General features: G+C 37.9%; 1 protein-coding gene across 1 annotated transcript; it reads left to right on the top strand.

Moving 5' to 3' along the window:
• The first annotated feature begins 266 nt into the window (after positions 1 to 266).
• On the top strand, positions 267 to 1,253 carry LOC116176528 (protein disulfide-isomerase-like). The gene is made up of 4 exons (XM_031495133.1): positions 267 to 569; positions 617 to 814; positions 866 to 1,023; positions 1,073 to 1,253. The coding sequence occupies exons 1-4, from the start codon at positions 422 to 424 to the stop codon at positions 1,145 to 1,147; spliced, it is 579 nt and encodes a 192-aa protein (XP_031350993.1). The 5' UTR covers positions 267 to 421; the 3' UTR covers positions 1,148 to 1,253.
• Positions 1,254 to 14,936: the final 13,683 nt, after the last annotated feature.

Below are 14,936 nucleotides of genomic sequence, written 5' to 3'. Positions count from 1 at the left end.
TGATTAAATTTCATTAAAGATAGAGGTTCTTATATTTATTTCACAATTTGTGTCAAGTAATTTCCGTCAATAAAAAAAAGGATCGGAATCAGTTTACAGGTCGAAAAGTATTGATTGAAGTAGGTATTCGTGAAACCAATCACCATTCAGGGTTCGTGCTTCGAAGCCTCATTTGGACGATTGGCCCAGTTGTGTTAGATTTGCCTCTTATATTTATGTTTTGGTACGTACATAGTTTTATCTGTTAACTCGGCGATAAGCTGACCTCTTGCCTGAAGTTCACTTAACAGCAATCGCCGGGTTTTCCAAATCTGTTAAAATTTCCCACCAAATACTTGAAATAATAGAAAAAAAAACTCTGGAATCACACATAAAACCCATTGCACTGAGCTTACCAGGCATAGATTTACAAGACTTCAAAATGTGGAAGTTATACGTGTACTTGGCGACCATCGTTAATTTGGGGTTGTGTGGGGAACAAGTGAAGGTTAAAGATGGAATTTTAGTTTTGAACAAAAACAATTTCGACCAAACCATATCCAACAATGAATACGTTTTTGTGAAATTTTGTGAGTGGCGAAACGAAAACGAAATCGAATAACGTTTCAAATTTTAGATGCATCGTGGTGTATACACAGCAGAAACATGGCGTCGGAGTACGAAAAAGCAGCAAATGAAGCTTCCAAATTGCAAATGCCCATCAAATTTGCAGAGCTAGAAAGTGAGAACCACACAGACCTGATGAATAGAAACAAAATTAAGGGCTATCCCACACTGATTCTCTTTAGACGAAAGACGCCTATTGAATACCCCAGTAAGACGTAGATATGCAAATCTCAGTTTAGAAACTTTCTCGTTTTTTAAGGAAGCAACGATCGTACGTCTGAAGCATTTATTTCGTGGTTAAAGGACCAGACACTGCCCACAGTGAAACAACGGAACACTACTAAAGAAGCAGAAGTTCTTACTAAAAATGAAGAAACTGTTGCTAGGTTTAATTCTTCGATTGTTGCGTCTCAGGAAGTACGTTTCAATCTCAAATCATTAGGTATGCTGATATATACACTTTCAGGGTAACCTCGAGGACCTGTTTAAAAAAGAGCTGGATCTGGAGTTCATTGATGATGTATTAAATCCAGATCAGTGAAGGATCTATTTCTTTTTTTTATGAGTGGGGTTTGCTGTTATCGCTACTGACATGTTAATTACACTTTGATCTCCACTTCAATAAAGCTCAAAAGGATTTGCAGTTAGTCTGTTTTTTTAATAATTTCACAAATCGAGTTAATCACGTTCTCCAATAATAATTCCAATAAAGCCCTAATTGATTCAACACATAGGTATTAATTATACAATCTCAGGTCATCTCTGTTTGCCGAAATATTAAAATTTTGGGAGCCTAAAAACTACGGATGGTGAGGAATTTACCTTGAGAATTCAAAGACATTGATTGGCACCGATTTTGCATATTTACTGTTTCGCAAACATGAATCAGCAAATGTGATAGAAATAGTATATTAAGTGAATAATCAAGTCTATAAAGCACGCCACCCATGAACTTTTAACACAGCTGTCTATTGTATACAAAAATAATGCCTAACAAACAATCTAAAGATAAAGAAATTTTACACAAAGAAACACCTGCAAATTTTGTCTTCAATATTTTATCAAATTAAATATATAGCAGTGGCTCGTTTTAGACGGTCAAATTTAAAGATGTAAAGAGCGCTTATTGTTATATGTATTTTGTATATCTAGACTAAAACATTAGCTCTATCCAGGATCGTCTACTAGCGAAATAGATACCGCAATATCACTTGAGAGGAAATTGAAGAATGCACGAGGGAAACTCCAGGAAAATGTATAGACGAATTTCGGGAAATCCTATGGAAACTTGATGCATTTTTGAGGGTAATTTTGGGGATTAACGAAATTTCTCACATGATTCGGGCGTGAGACGGATTTGACAGTAACTGGCCGAAAATTTGTGCGGAGATAGTCGATGCAAATATGAGAGGGGACGCAGTATAAACTTAACAAAGAACTTTAAATTAAGTTGAAAGAAGCAACATGCTTTAGGAGATTTATATGACCCGATTAAGAACTTGACGCAAAGGGTGAGGGAAATTGAGGGGGATTTCGAAACCTAACGGCAAATGGAGAACATTAAATTTCAGAGGAACTTAGGAAACGTTTAAGAAGAAATAGAGCAAAGCTTGAGCCCTAGGGAGAAACAAGTACCATTTTTGGTGTACACCAAAAATTCAAATTCAAATTAATTCACCTTAATTCAAAATAATTCAAGTAAATTCAAATTAATTCACGTTAATTCTAATTAATTCACGCTGGTTCAAATTAACACAGAGGGGTGTACACCAAACATTCAAAGTTGTTTCCACCTAGAATTTTTCCAAGGCAAATTTTTACCAGGACTAGAGTTTGCGAGTAAAGTATTTCAACGGCGGATTTTTTATGGGGACAAATTTTTTACACAAGTATACCAGGAAACAATTTTCCAAGAGCAATCTTAAATTTTCAAGACGAGCATTTTTTCATAGAGAATTTCCCCAGGGAGAATTTTTCGGAGACGATATTTTAAGTGCCAAATACTCCAAGGCCTATATTTTTGTTGGAGGCTAAATTTTCCGTATGCGAATTTTCTGGAAATGAATTTTTCCACGACAAATATTCCCAAGGCGAATTTTGAGGGGACAATTTTTGTGGGTCAAATATTTCAAGGGCAATTTTTTTACGTTTCTGGAGACAAGTTTCCACGCAAGTTTTCGGGGCGAGTTTTTTAAGCGAGTATTCCACGGCATAAACTGCCAACGCAAATTTTTCTTTGACGATTTTTTGGGAACCAAATATTCGAAAGATGATTTTTTCAACATTTTCTGTAGACGAATTTCCTTTTCTTGACGAATGTTTCAAGGGCAATTTTGGGAGCCTACATTTTCCGTAGGTACAGTTTTCGGAAGAGAATTTTCCCGGAACAATTTTCCTTGTAGTTTTTGGGAGTCAAATATTCCAAGGACGACTTTATTCGGTAGACGAATAGGAAAGAAGTTTTCCAGGAAGAACCCACCAAAAAATTGTTGGGGCTGAAATTTTCACGCAAATATTACGGGAGGAAAATTCGTAGAGGCGAATATTCCCTGTATGAATTTACGGGTTGAATCTTGCACGGAAGCATTTTAAAAAGGCGATTTTTTCATAGCGAATTGTCTCATCTTTTTTTCGGAGGACAAGTCTTCAGGGGTCAAATATTCCAGGGGCGATTTTTAGAGCGCATCAAATTTTTTGGAATTATTCACGCAAGTATTCTAAGGACGATTTTTTACAGGAGTGTGCGATTTTCAAGAAACGAATCTTCTAGGGCAATTTTTGTCAGGACGAGTGTTTGTGGGTCAAATATTCCAACGGAGATTTTTTCGAGACTAAATTTTCTGGGGGCAAATTTTTCAGTTTTTCAGTATTCCAGGGAAAAGTTTTCCAATAACGATTTTTTCGTATTTAAATTTTTAGGACAAGAATTTTTCCATAGCGAATTTTTCCAGGGCAAGACGTGTTTTTAATGCCAAATATTCCAAGGGCGATTTTTTTTAAGCTAAATTTCCAGTACAAATATTTGTTATACAATTATTCCAGGAAAAAAATTTACGGTGCGCATATCCCCAAGGCGACTTTTTCAAGCCCACATTTTCCAGAAACGAATTTTTCCATAGGGAATTTTCCAAGAAGAAATTTTTTGGGATCAAGTCTTTGAAGATCAAACACAATAGTGATTTTTTCGAGGCTACATTTTCAGGATGAGAATTTTTCAATAGCGAATATCTCCAGTGAGAAACTTTTCCGTGAACAAGCCTTTAGGGATGAAACATTCCAAGGGCGATTTTTTAAGCGCAACCAAATTTTCTGAGGCGAATTTTCTGGGGAATTATAAGGGCATCTTTTTCAGGAATCGATGATTTTTTAGATACGAATTTTTCTTAAGGGGAACAGGTACCATTTTTGGTGTACACCAAACATTCAAATTCAAATTAATTTACGTTAATTCATGTTAATTTACGCTAATTCACATTAATTCGCATTAATTCAAATTAATTAACGTTAATTCCCATTAATTGTAATTAATTCACGTTAATTCTAATTAATTCAGGCTAATTCAAATTAATTCACGTTAATTCAAATTAATTCAGAGGGGTGTACATCACAAATTCAAAGTTGTTTCCCCCTAGCTTGAGCCCTTGATAGTTTTTGTCTTCAAGATAAACTTGAAGAGAACATAAGGATAATTGACCAGGAATTGATATTGGTCAGTATAGAGAGGATTGAGTGGAACTTGAGGGGAACGTGAGTAAAATTTAAGGAGAACTTGAGAAAAACTTTAGAGGAACTTGGTAAGAATTCAACAGTTTTTTTACCTAGTCGAAATAAGTACAATACCTCTCGTATCTAAGATATAATTGGAGCTTAGCCAGGATACGCCGTAAGTTCCACTTGGCACTTAATATCGACTTAATTCTGGTATACAACTACAATCTGTGGGTTTAATATTTGGCGTATAACTTGATGGCACGTCTTGTTTTATTATTTTTTACGAGTAATTGTGTCGCTTACTCATTTTGTCCTACTACTACTAAACGGAAATTGCAATATCTTCCTATCACGTTTTGCCTATGTGATAATGGAAATTGTGCCGCTCTCGGCAGTTAGCAACTTGTGCGATTGTGTCAAAACCGAGCCTCTCGCGTTAGTTTTCCAAATGAACCATTTGTGTCACGTGATTTCCCGTACTTGGAAAGACAGAAAGCTTCGACTTCTTACTTCCGTCGCTTTGTTAAAACGTATGACAGTTACAACCTGCAGGACAAAAGGTTCCATACGTTTATATAAATGGCGCAGGAAGCTCATGAATTACTGTCGCTGATGTCGCACAAACCTCGCATATGCAAGTGGAGTGAATACATTTAAATAAACTTTCGTGTTTAATTCCCTCTGTGAATACGTTGGCTTTCTAAGATTAGTTTTATTCGTTCAAGATAAGGGCTGCAAGAACTACTAAAAGATCCAGCAAAGAAAACATCTAGCATTGCTGTTCAATGATTTGGAAATGTAACAACTGTTTGTTTTAAAGTGCAGGGACCGGAGTACCGAGACAAGAAAATACAAATAAGGACAGGTACAAAATTCTCCGCCAATGGATTGCCTTTATTTTTGGGGAAAACAATTATCGCCATTTTAAGGGCCAAATTCAAACTGTCTTCAATAATTTTTGATCACCCTGTATTCTACTATGGGCAGAAGATGAGGAATATGCTTTGGAGTCTCTGGTAGCTGATCCTTGAGAATTGGAGCAAAATTGGTGCTTTTGTTTACTTCCAAAATTGTCAATTCTCCATTTTTATATGAAACTTATGGAGTGGTTACGATCATAGAAATAAAGAAAATAACTCAACAAAGAACAAAGAATAATACAGTATGTTGAATATTGATTTCTCCAAGCCGTGGGAGAAATCTGTTAGTTACATATTAAAATAAAATTCACATCTACCCACTTTCAGGTGGGTACCCCAGCTAGGGCGTACACTGACGGATGTTCTCCCCTTTGTTATTTACTGCTATTAACTTGTGTGATCGTTGAATGCTCTTTAGTTTCTTTTGTGACGCTTATGAGATTATTTTTCAGATTCTTTCATTTTTTTTAATTTTTGGGGTGTTAAATTATATTTTTGCGGCGTCAAATTACGTTTTTAAAGTCAAATTACATGTTCGAGGTCATGTAAGGTAAATGACTATTTTTAATGTGCCTAATTACATTCTCAAGGTCGTCCAAGGCAAATTGACGGTGCTATATTACAATTTCAGGGTCATCAAGGGTCAATTACACTCCATTTCTATGTGGCGTCGACTTACAGGTCAATGAATCCACCACCACATAAAAATGCGAGCATTGACCTTGGTTGACCTTGAAAATGTAATTTGACACAATAAAAATGAATCCATTGTTTTTTGATGACCTTGAAATTTAATTAGACGCCACAAAAACAAGGCCAACGACCTTGGGTGACCTTTTACACCCCAAAATAGGTTCCTCGATCTTGAATGACCTTGAAAATGTAATTTGGCATCACACAAATTTAGGCTATTGACCTTAGATGACCTCGAACATGTAACTTGACTCCAACAGAAAAGGGGACATTAACCTCGTATGACCTTCAAAATCTAATTTGACACTGCAAAAGAATTATATACGATTACTAAAGCTTGCCCTTTGGGCTTTACCTTTACTTGCTTTCTAAAGTCGCCGCCACATGATACACCACTGTGACCTTCCTCACCAGGTGGTGAGCGATCTTGAACCTCGGCTTTGTATAGCTACTTACGGTTTTTCAATTCTACCTTCTTTCCTTCCATTCTTGGAATTCGGACATTCCAAATTCAATTCCATTCGTTAACTTTTCTTTATTTTTCAGATTGTTTATCTTCAAACCTTTAAGATCCTTAGATTTGTCGAACGTGGTGAATGTGCCATATTATTCAAAATATTTCGGCTCTTTCCCACCTGCACGTTTTGAATCACCAAGAATCCGAATCCAACAAAATCTCGGTCTGTCCGTCTGTACTCCCACTTCAGATTTTCTGATCGCACTGTTTCTTTGAATTTTTTTTAGATTCTTCAGAACCTTCACCTTCATCATTCTTTAATTCTATCAGATTCACCACATTTTTCCATTTGTTCACATTCGTCTGGGCCATCGAAAGTTTCGGATTCGACTCACTATACCCTTACAAAACTTCCATACCCTAACCCGGAATTCCACTAAGCGGGTCCATTTGGTTCCCGATGTTGCCGGAGTATGGTAACTAAATTTATTAAAATGATAACAATTTCATTGCCTTGCTAACGTTCTCAAATTTATATCGAGCTGTTTCATGCAGTGTTTTTTGTACTTAACAGCTAAATATGTATTGGTTGGGAAAGGGGACCAAAACAAACATTTTTTTCAATAAAATGGATATTCAGATATTTTGTTTGGTTGTTCTGTTACCAAAATTTGCGGTTTTTTTACATATTTTCCTCCGAAACCATAATCTAGGAGGATGTGGATGGAATTAACGAATTTCGTAGATTTTTTCAGTAGGCTCTTTCAATGTCCCAAAATTCCTAATATAACGTAGGTATCCCTAAACGTGAGAAATTTTAACGAAATTTCCCTTATTTTTTCTTTTAATCTGTAATTTTTTTATCCCAATATTGACCTAACATTTCTCAATTTGAGAGACATATTACCGACAATTAAAATAAGAAATCTTAAAATTACTTATTTTTTCTTAATAATCCAAATAATCTGGTCGTACAAGTTTTGCGATATAATGCGCCCTGAATTTGAAGACAAACAAAACTGATTTGATGAATAAGATTTACAAATGTCATAAACTACACTTCGTTTTACAACATTTTTATTGGTACGAATACACTTTCAACGTCAAAACTAAAAAATAATAATTCAACTCCTCTCGTCGGCCATTTTTACCCTCTGCCTGTCATTCTCTCGTCACTGTCTCCGGCTCCGGCTCGTCCTTCCAGTCGCGTACCCTCTTCGTACATCAGGGGCGGCGTTCCTTCATCACATTCGGCCTCGCTACTATCTGTGGTGTCCTCATCACTGCTCGTGGTTAGTGTACACCATGGTTTCATGTTGTCGGTGGCGTATACCGAATTGAATTTTCGTTGCGACCTCTCAGCGCCCGGAATGTCGGTAAGTAGATATCTGTCGTTTTGTAACACTGCAGCCACCTGGTAGGGCCCCCCATACTTAGGCGTTAGTTTCCTTGATTGCCCTGTAGCTATCGGTCCTCTCTTAACCATCACGAGATCTCCCTCTTCATAGCGTCTAGGTGGTTTGTGTTTATTGTCGAATCTGTGTTTATCTCGTAGTTGTTGTTGCCCAATCTTGACGAGTGCATCTTCTCGAAGCATTGCTCTGGTTTCGTCTAAGTCAACTTCATATTCTTCATTCGTTAAGGCTAACACCAGTTGATTTTGTAAGGCGTTTCTCGGATTATACCCAAACAAAAGCTTCGTCGTCCCATGCTGTAAGTCATTCAATGCAAACTGAATTTGTTTGAGTCGTTTATCCCAATCTTTGCCGTCTTCATCTTCGTACATCGTTGTCAGAGCTGTCAGAAGTGTTTGATTCTGTCTCTCAACCTGCCCATTTGCACGTGGTGTTGCAGTCGCGTTCTTTATGTGGTTTATTTGGTGTTCTTGACAGAATTTCTCAAACTCCTTCGACGTATAAGCAGTTCCACGATCTGTTATCAGCCTAGCAGGTGTTCCAAAGTAACTAAAAATTTCTCTCAACATTTTTAGTACTGGCGTCGTATTCGTTGCTGGTACGGACCTAAGTATAGTATACTTCGTAAAATTGTCCTGGTACACAATCACGTACTGCTGCTTCCTAGCACTCTTTACAAAAGGTCCGACGTGGTCCATATTCACAGTGTGGAATGGAACTGGTACTCTCTCCAAAATATGTAGTTCTCCTTCTGATTTTCCCTTTTCAGCTTTGTGGTAAGCGCATTTTACGCAACTTTTGATATAACTCGTCACCTTCTTTCTCATTTTTGGAAACCAATAAAACCTCTTCAAATAATTTAGCGTTTTTTCGATTCCATAGTGGCCCATCCCGTCATGTGCATCCTGAATTACTCGCCATATAATACTTTTAGGTACTAGCCATCTTGTGGCTCCATCAATCTTCCTATACACCCCATGCTTGTCTATTTTATAATCTTCATGTAGTTGTCTTTCTTCATTCTTTGAGCTCTCCTTTAATTTCTTTGCCAACTCGTTAATTTTGTTGTCTTGTAATTGCATGGTTAACAACCAATCGTTTTTGTCAATTCTAATGCTATTTATTTTCAGGTCAGCTGCTTCTACATCTCGGCTTTCTTCCGTAGGACTTCTACTAAGAGCGTCCACATGCTTCATTTGCGATCCGCTTCTGTGCTTAACTTCAAAGTCAAACTCTTGCAGTTTCAAAAGCCATCTTCCAACTCGCGGACACATGTCCTTTTTCGTCATCGTCATATTTAACGAAGCGCAGTCGGTTATGACTGTAAACCTCCGTCCCAATAAATAAATCCGAAAACGTTCCAGTGTTTCCACTACGGCTAAAGACTCCAACTCAAAGCTATGGAATTTGCTTTCCAATTCAGACGTTTTACGACTAAAGTACGCAATAGGCTTAAATCCGCTTCCACTCGTATCGGTTTGCAACAATATACCCGCAATCCCTATCTTGCATGCATCAGTATGAACTTGGAGTTCAGCGTTAGGGTTGTAGATTCCCAACACGGGTTGATTAACTAATACCGTTTTCAACTCTACGAATGCATCTTCTTGGACCTCTGTCCACTTAAATTCTACATCTCGCTTCGTCAAATCAGATAACGGTGACGCTATCAATGAAAACTTTGGTACAAATCGTCTGAAAAACCCACATAGTCCTAGAAACTGACGTACTTCGTGTGCGTTCTGAGGTCTAGGAAAGTTTTCAACCGCACTTAATTTTACTCTACCCGGTCTAACTCCCGACCCGTCAATTGTATAACCTAGATAATCGATCTCAGTACACAAAAATTTACATTTTGACAACTTAAGTGTTAAACCAAGTTCGCTTATCACCCGAAAAACCGTCTCAAGTTTTTCTAGTCCTTCGCGCACTGTCTTACTCGGAATAAGAACGTCATCCATGTACGTTAAAACTGTTCCCGGAGAGAATCGTTTCGTCAGCAAGTTCATAAGTCGCATAAATACACTCGGCGCATTAACTAACCCGAATGGTACACGATTAAACTCAAATTGTCTATCCACGGTTACGAATGACGTTAACCGCTTACACTCTTCTTTTATCGGTACTTGATAATACCCACTCATAAAGTCTAACGTAGTAAAGTACTTATTCCCGTGTAATTGATCCAAAATCTCGTCTATTACCGGCATTGTCACGTTTTCTTTCTTAGTTATCGCGTTTAAACGTCGGTAGTCTATACACAATCGTTTAGTCCCATCTTTTTTACCAACAAGTATGACAGGACTCGCATATTCAGAAGTCGATTCCCGAATCACGCCCGCATTTAACAGTTCATCCAGCATTTCATTAATTAGCTCTCGATCAGCGTACGGTACGCGATAGGGTCTATATTTAACAACCTCATTACTCGTTAATTCAATGTTCATTTCAAGCATGTTCGTATGTCCCACGCCCGATATAGTTTTAGGAAAAATATCGTAAAAATGGCTCACCAATTCGTTCAGCTTCGTTTTATCTCCCTCGCTCACGTGCTCGCCCACTTGTATGTCGTCTGATGCTACCAGCTGATCACCTTCCGCCTTCTTAATTTGTTGTATTAGTAGCTTACCCTCCTCTTTGATAACACGAATGCTGGGTTGATCAAGGGCACTGCGACCAACAATCATGCCATCCTCTTGAGAATCATTTGGAACTATTAATACCTCTACTTCGATTGGTACTTCATCCACTTCAATCAGCATCGTCCTCTTCCCCAAGGTAGTACAACGGCCCTGCCCAAATCCACGCAGTACCATTTCATTCGGCAGATACTTTAGTTGTAGTTCCCCCGCTACAGCTTGCTTCATGGTAACTACATCGCTCCCAAGGTCGATAAATGCTTCTACTTCTTTACCGTCAATGAGAAGATTTTTGTAGTACTGGCCTTTGTCATCCTTACACGTAATCTTGTTAACCTTCTTCGTGCTACTCGGTCCATCGACTTTCGTCTCCTTTCGTTTCTTACATTCAATCGATTTGTGGCCAAATTCATTACAGTTAAAACATTTGGTTCCTAACGATTTCGATTCACACCTGCTCGCAACATGTCCCTTCACTCCACAATTATAACATCTGACGTCATTAACTCGGTCGTTAGCATTAGTTGTCTTCTCTTTAGATACTTGCTCAGTATACTCTCGCTTCTTGTTTGTTTCTTTCGGTTGGTATTGGCGCGTCTTCAAATTTTTCCGTCTCACTTCAGAATACACATCTAACTTCTTTTTGAATTCCCCATATCGAGTCGCTCCATATAATACAATCTTATTGCTTTCGTCGTCGTCGATTCCATCTATTACGTATTGGAACAGTGCTTCACTCTCGATGAAACCCCTTCCAGCAATTTCCTTCATGACGTAGAAGTATTCGTCCACGGTTTCTTCTTTTCGCATCTTTCGTTGATTCAGCATTTTATGAATTTCAGCACTATTGACCTTCGTGCGGAACTCCGTCAGTAACGCGTCACTCACTTTTTGCCAAGAATTAAGCCCCCTTTCGGATTGTACGAAAAGTCTAGCGGTACCCTTCAACAGTTTTTTGGCAAATATGAACTTTTGCATCGAGTTCCAGTTCATTAGTTCGGCCGTTTCTTCAAAGTCTCTAATCCATTTTTCAACCGGATACTCCTTTTTCCCTTCAAACGGTCGCATCGTTTCTTCCACATCTCTGAAGCTGAGGCTAAATCTTTCGTTCGGTCTCGTCGTCGTTTCATCAGATTCGAACTGTCGGTGGCAGAACACATCCGTCGTATCATGTGTATTCATCACACGTGCAGTACTACTTCGTAAAACTTCATTTTCGTCGTCGTCATTTTGGTCGTCTTCATGCTCGTCATTAACTTCTTCGTCTTCGTCATTGCGATCATGGGTCTCGTTAATTGTGTTTATCTGACTCAGTCGTTTCACCAACAGTCGTCCCAAACCTTCAACAGAAGCGTCCTCAAATTCGACATTCAACAGAAAACAGCAATCTATGAGTTCGCGCTGCGTAAGATTGTTTTTCACGTATTCCAACTTGTTTTGTTCTTCTTCGGAATTGATCTCGAACGTAAACCCCGAAAAACTCTTGATTCGTTCCTTACTGCGCCGATCCCAATCAGATTCAAACAATAGTTTGTTTAAGCTACTCGCCACTTTCTTTGCCGCACCCTGTATATTATGCGCAATAACCTCATTTGACCCCAACGTAGTCATATTTGTACGAGTATCGCAAATATTTAGTAAATAATTATCAATAAACGTACCGATCAGCAAATTCCTTCGTGTTTTTCGTTACGCGAGCTGCGGCGATAATTACATACGTCATAGATAGCGTTTGGTCACGGAAAAAATTCCTTTTCACGTAAACCGGCAGTCTTCACAACACTGTTGCACTTTATTTTTAGTTTATCCCACCGCTGCTAATTTGTCATAAACTACACTTCGTTTTACAACATTTTTATTGGTACGAATACACTTTCAACGTCAAAACTAAAAAATAATAATTCAACTCCTCTCGTCGGCCATTTTTACCCTCTGCCTGTCATTCTCTCGTCACTGTCTCCGGCTCCGGCTCGTCCTTCCAGTGGCGTACCCTCTTCGTACATCAGGGGCGGCGTTCCTTCATCACACAAATTTCAAATAAATCGCCAATCACAATAGATTTCGAAAACGCCATCTTCGACGGGACGCGTCCTGAATCCCCACTTCTGCTGACATAAGGAGCACAATTCCTCACAACTTATCTCTTAACAATATTAAAACACGTATGTTGATGAACAAATTTCTAAGTGCAAAAGCAAACACTGAAATACAAATTCAAACCAAGCGAACTAACTTTGTGTTTATTTCGTCAACAATCCTCCAGATTTACTTAATGAATTGAAATATTTTCATATACAGGACGTCCCGCCATAACACCAAGCGAGAATTTCTTTGAATAAGCGTATATTATTATTTTTTTTATGTTTGCCTTTTTTTCTTTGAATCTGTCACTGTTAGTAATTTTTATTATTTATTTAATGTATTAACTATAGTGAAGACGATTTGTACCACTTTGTAGTAAGCATTTAGAAAATTTTCTAGAAATTTTTAGAGACATCGCGGCGCCATCAAGTCGAAAAAAGATGAATCATCGGTGATAAGAAAGCGGATACGAAATGTGATATGCCGATTTCGAGAATTCTCCTTGATTTTACTACTCTGATGGATGTGATTTTTAGTGTTGTTAATACCTGCTTCCGTCCGAGGATTTGAGATTTTTTGTTTAATAGGTTGTCAAAGAGAAGGAATTCTTGATAAAACGTATGTCCGCGCATGCGCATTTGAATTTTCTTATTTGGTAAGACATTTTAAAAAAATCTATGTCGATACTAAATAGCAGACAATTTCATTTAAAATTTGAAACATCTGACTTTCCGAATAATATATATTTATTTATACTGTTAAGTATCTATAAACTCAATATCGAAGACGCTTTTTGACACCTACTAACACTACTAATTAGGACAATAGACTTCTGAAGTTAACAATTACTGCGAAACCTTATAACTCCTTAAAGGGTACTTTCATTAAACTTTATTGAAAAAGAAAAATGACATTAATACGTCTAGGAAAAGTTTCTAATAAGTTGCGAATTTTATAAAACGTTGAAGCTTTAACAGTTACACTCTCGTCTAATTGCGCAAAGGACTGAATTCTTCTATTTTCACGTTTCTCACTCCCTACATCCGGAATAACAATGTGAAAATACTAGACGGGACGAATTCCATTATAACAATCCTGTTAAAAGCGCGAATGTTTGTGTATTTGGAGACGCGAAGATGATTGTGTGTACGCACGAATGGGCTGGTTTTCAAAGGGAAATGGCGCTGACAATTGAGAACGAATAACATTTTATGAATAAAATTGGGAAACTGTAAACCTCGACAAGCATTATAATTAGAATAAAACATGAGGTCGGTTTAGGGTTTCCGTGTTTTATTCATATTCTCCAACTTCGTTTAGTGTTCTCAAGACAATAGATTTTCCGCATTATGTAAACATGCACCGCCCTGGCAAGGGTTTATTTTGCTCACAAAAGCTTCCAGCTATTGACGTTAAAATATTGTTGGGTGCTACTGATAGGAGAGAATGAGCACGTAATTATATTTAAAATAGTTCATTACCACAGTGATTATCATCCCCCTTAGAATATTAGTCTCTGGAAGAGTAAACTCGTAGCGATCACTTGCTAGTATGTGTATACTACATTAAAATCCTTATTTCTACATCAGTTTTGTTAGCACAACGTCCAAACGTATTACCTCGATACTGTATAAATGAATTACATGTGTAGATTTGCAAGAAAATTTGGTATTCTAGTATCCATTTAATTAAATTAATGTTCTTAGCTGCTTACCTTCCGCCAACTTTGAAATCTCTGATGGAGTAAGTATTGTAAAGAATTTTCTAGAAATTTTTAGAGACATCGCGGCGCCATCAAGTCGAAAAAATATTAATCATCGGTGATAAGAAAGCGGATACGAAATGTGATATACCTACTTCGAGACACTTTCGATTTGCCATATAAGCAAATTGAATCGTTGATTCAATTTTTATTCAATGTTTTTTATTCTGGATCCAGTTATTCCAAATCAGCTACAGCTTGAGCGGATGCATATGGCCGAGCACGTCTGCCACATTTTGGCGCCCTTGCCACTGTTCTGTAAGGCAATCTAGATTCCTCAGAAGGCTCTTGAAGATCTTGATGACACTGTCGTGCTGTACGATCTCTGGCACATTCAATCTTTATCGAACTCCGTTGTTCTTGTCTTGAAAACTCGTGGCAACACGTACTTTACACCGCAAGCTAATACAAAAATCAGTACTTCGCATCACTCTGCATTCGCGTAACGTAGGAAGGATGAGCCTATTTGCTCAGAGGTAAAATAGGTATGTAACCAATGTGGGGTATACGCGGCATTCTATGGTTTCATTGCATGGCGTTTTTATAGCAGTGTTGCCACTATTAAAGTTCCAACTCTCGTATACTGCTGCGTACAATGGATAAGCTGTCACTATACCACCTACCAACCACCTGTCCAGCTACTCAAAACAT

Source organism: Photinus pyralis, unplaced genomic scaffold, assembly GCF_008802855.1.
Source record: "Photinus pyralis isolate 1611_PpyrPB1 unplaced genomic scaffold, Ppyr1.3 Ppyr1.4_LG7, whole genome shotgun sequence".
Lineage (NCBI taxonomy): Eukaryota > Metazoa > Arthropoda > Insecta > Coleoptera > Lampyridae > Photinus > Photinus pyralis.
The sequence above is the reverse complement of the archived record's forward strand: the minus strand, read 5'-3'. Positions and strand labels throughout refer to the sequence as shown.

Coding starts and splice junctions, on each gene's coding strand:
- LOC116176528 (XM_031495133.1), top strand. CDS start 422: ATGTGGAAGTTATACGTGTACTTGGCGACCATCGTTAATTTGGGGTTG. Junction 570..616: donor ATACGTTTTTGTGAAATTTT/GTGAGTGGCGAA, acceptor TTCAAATTTTAG/ATGCATCGTGGTGTATACAC. Junction 815..865: donor GACGCCTATTGAATACCCCA/GTAAGACGTAGA, acceptor TCGTTTTTTAAG/GAAGCAACGATCGTACGTCT.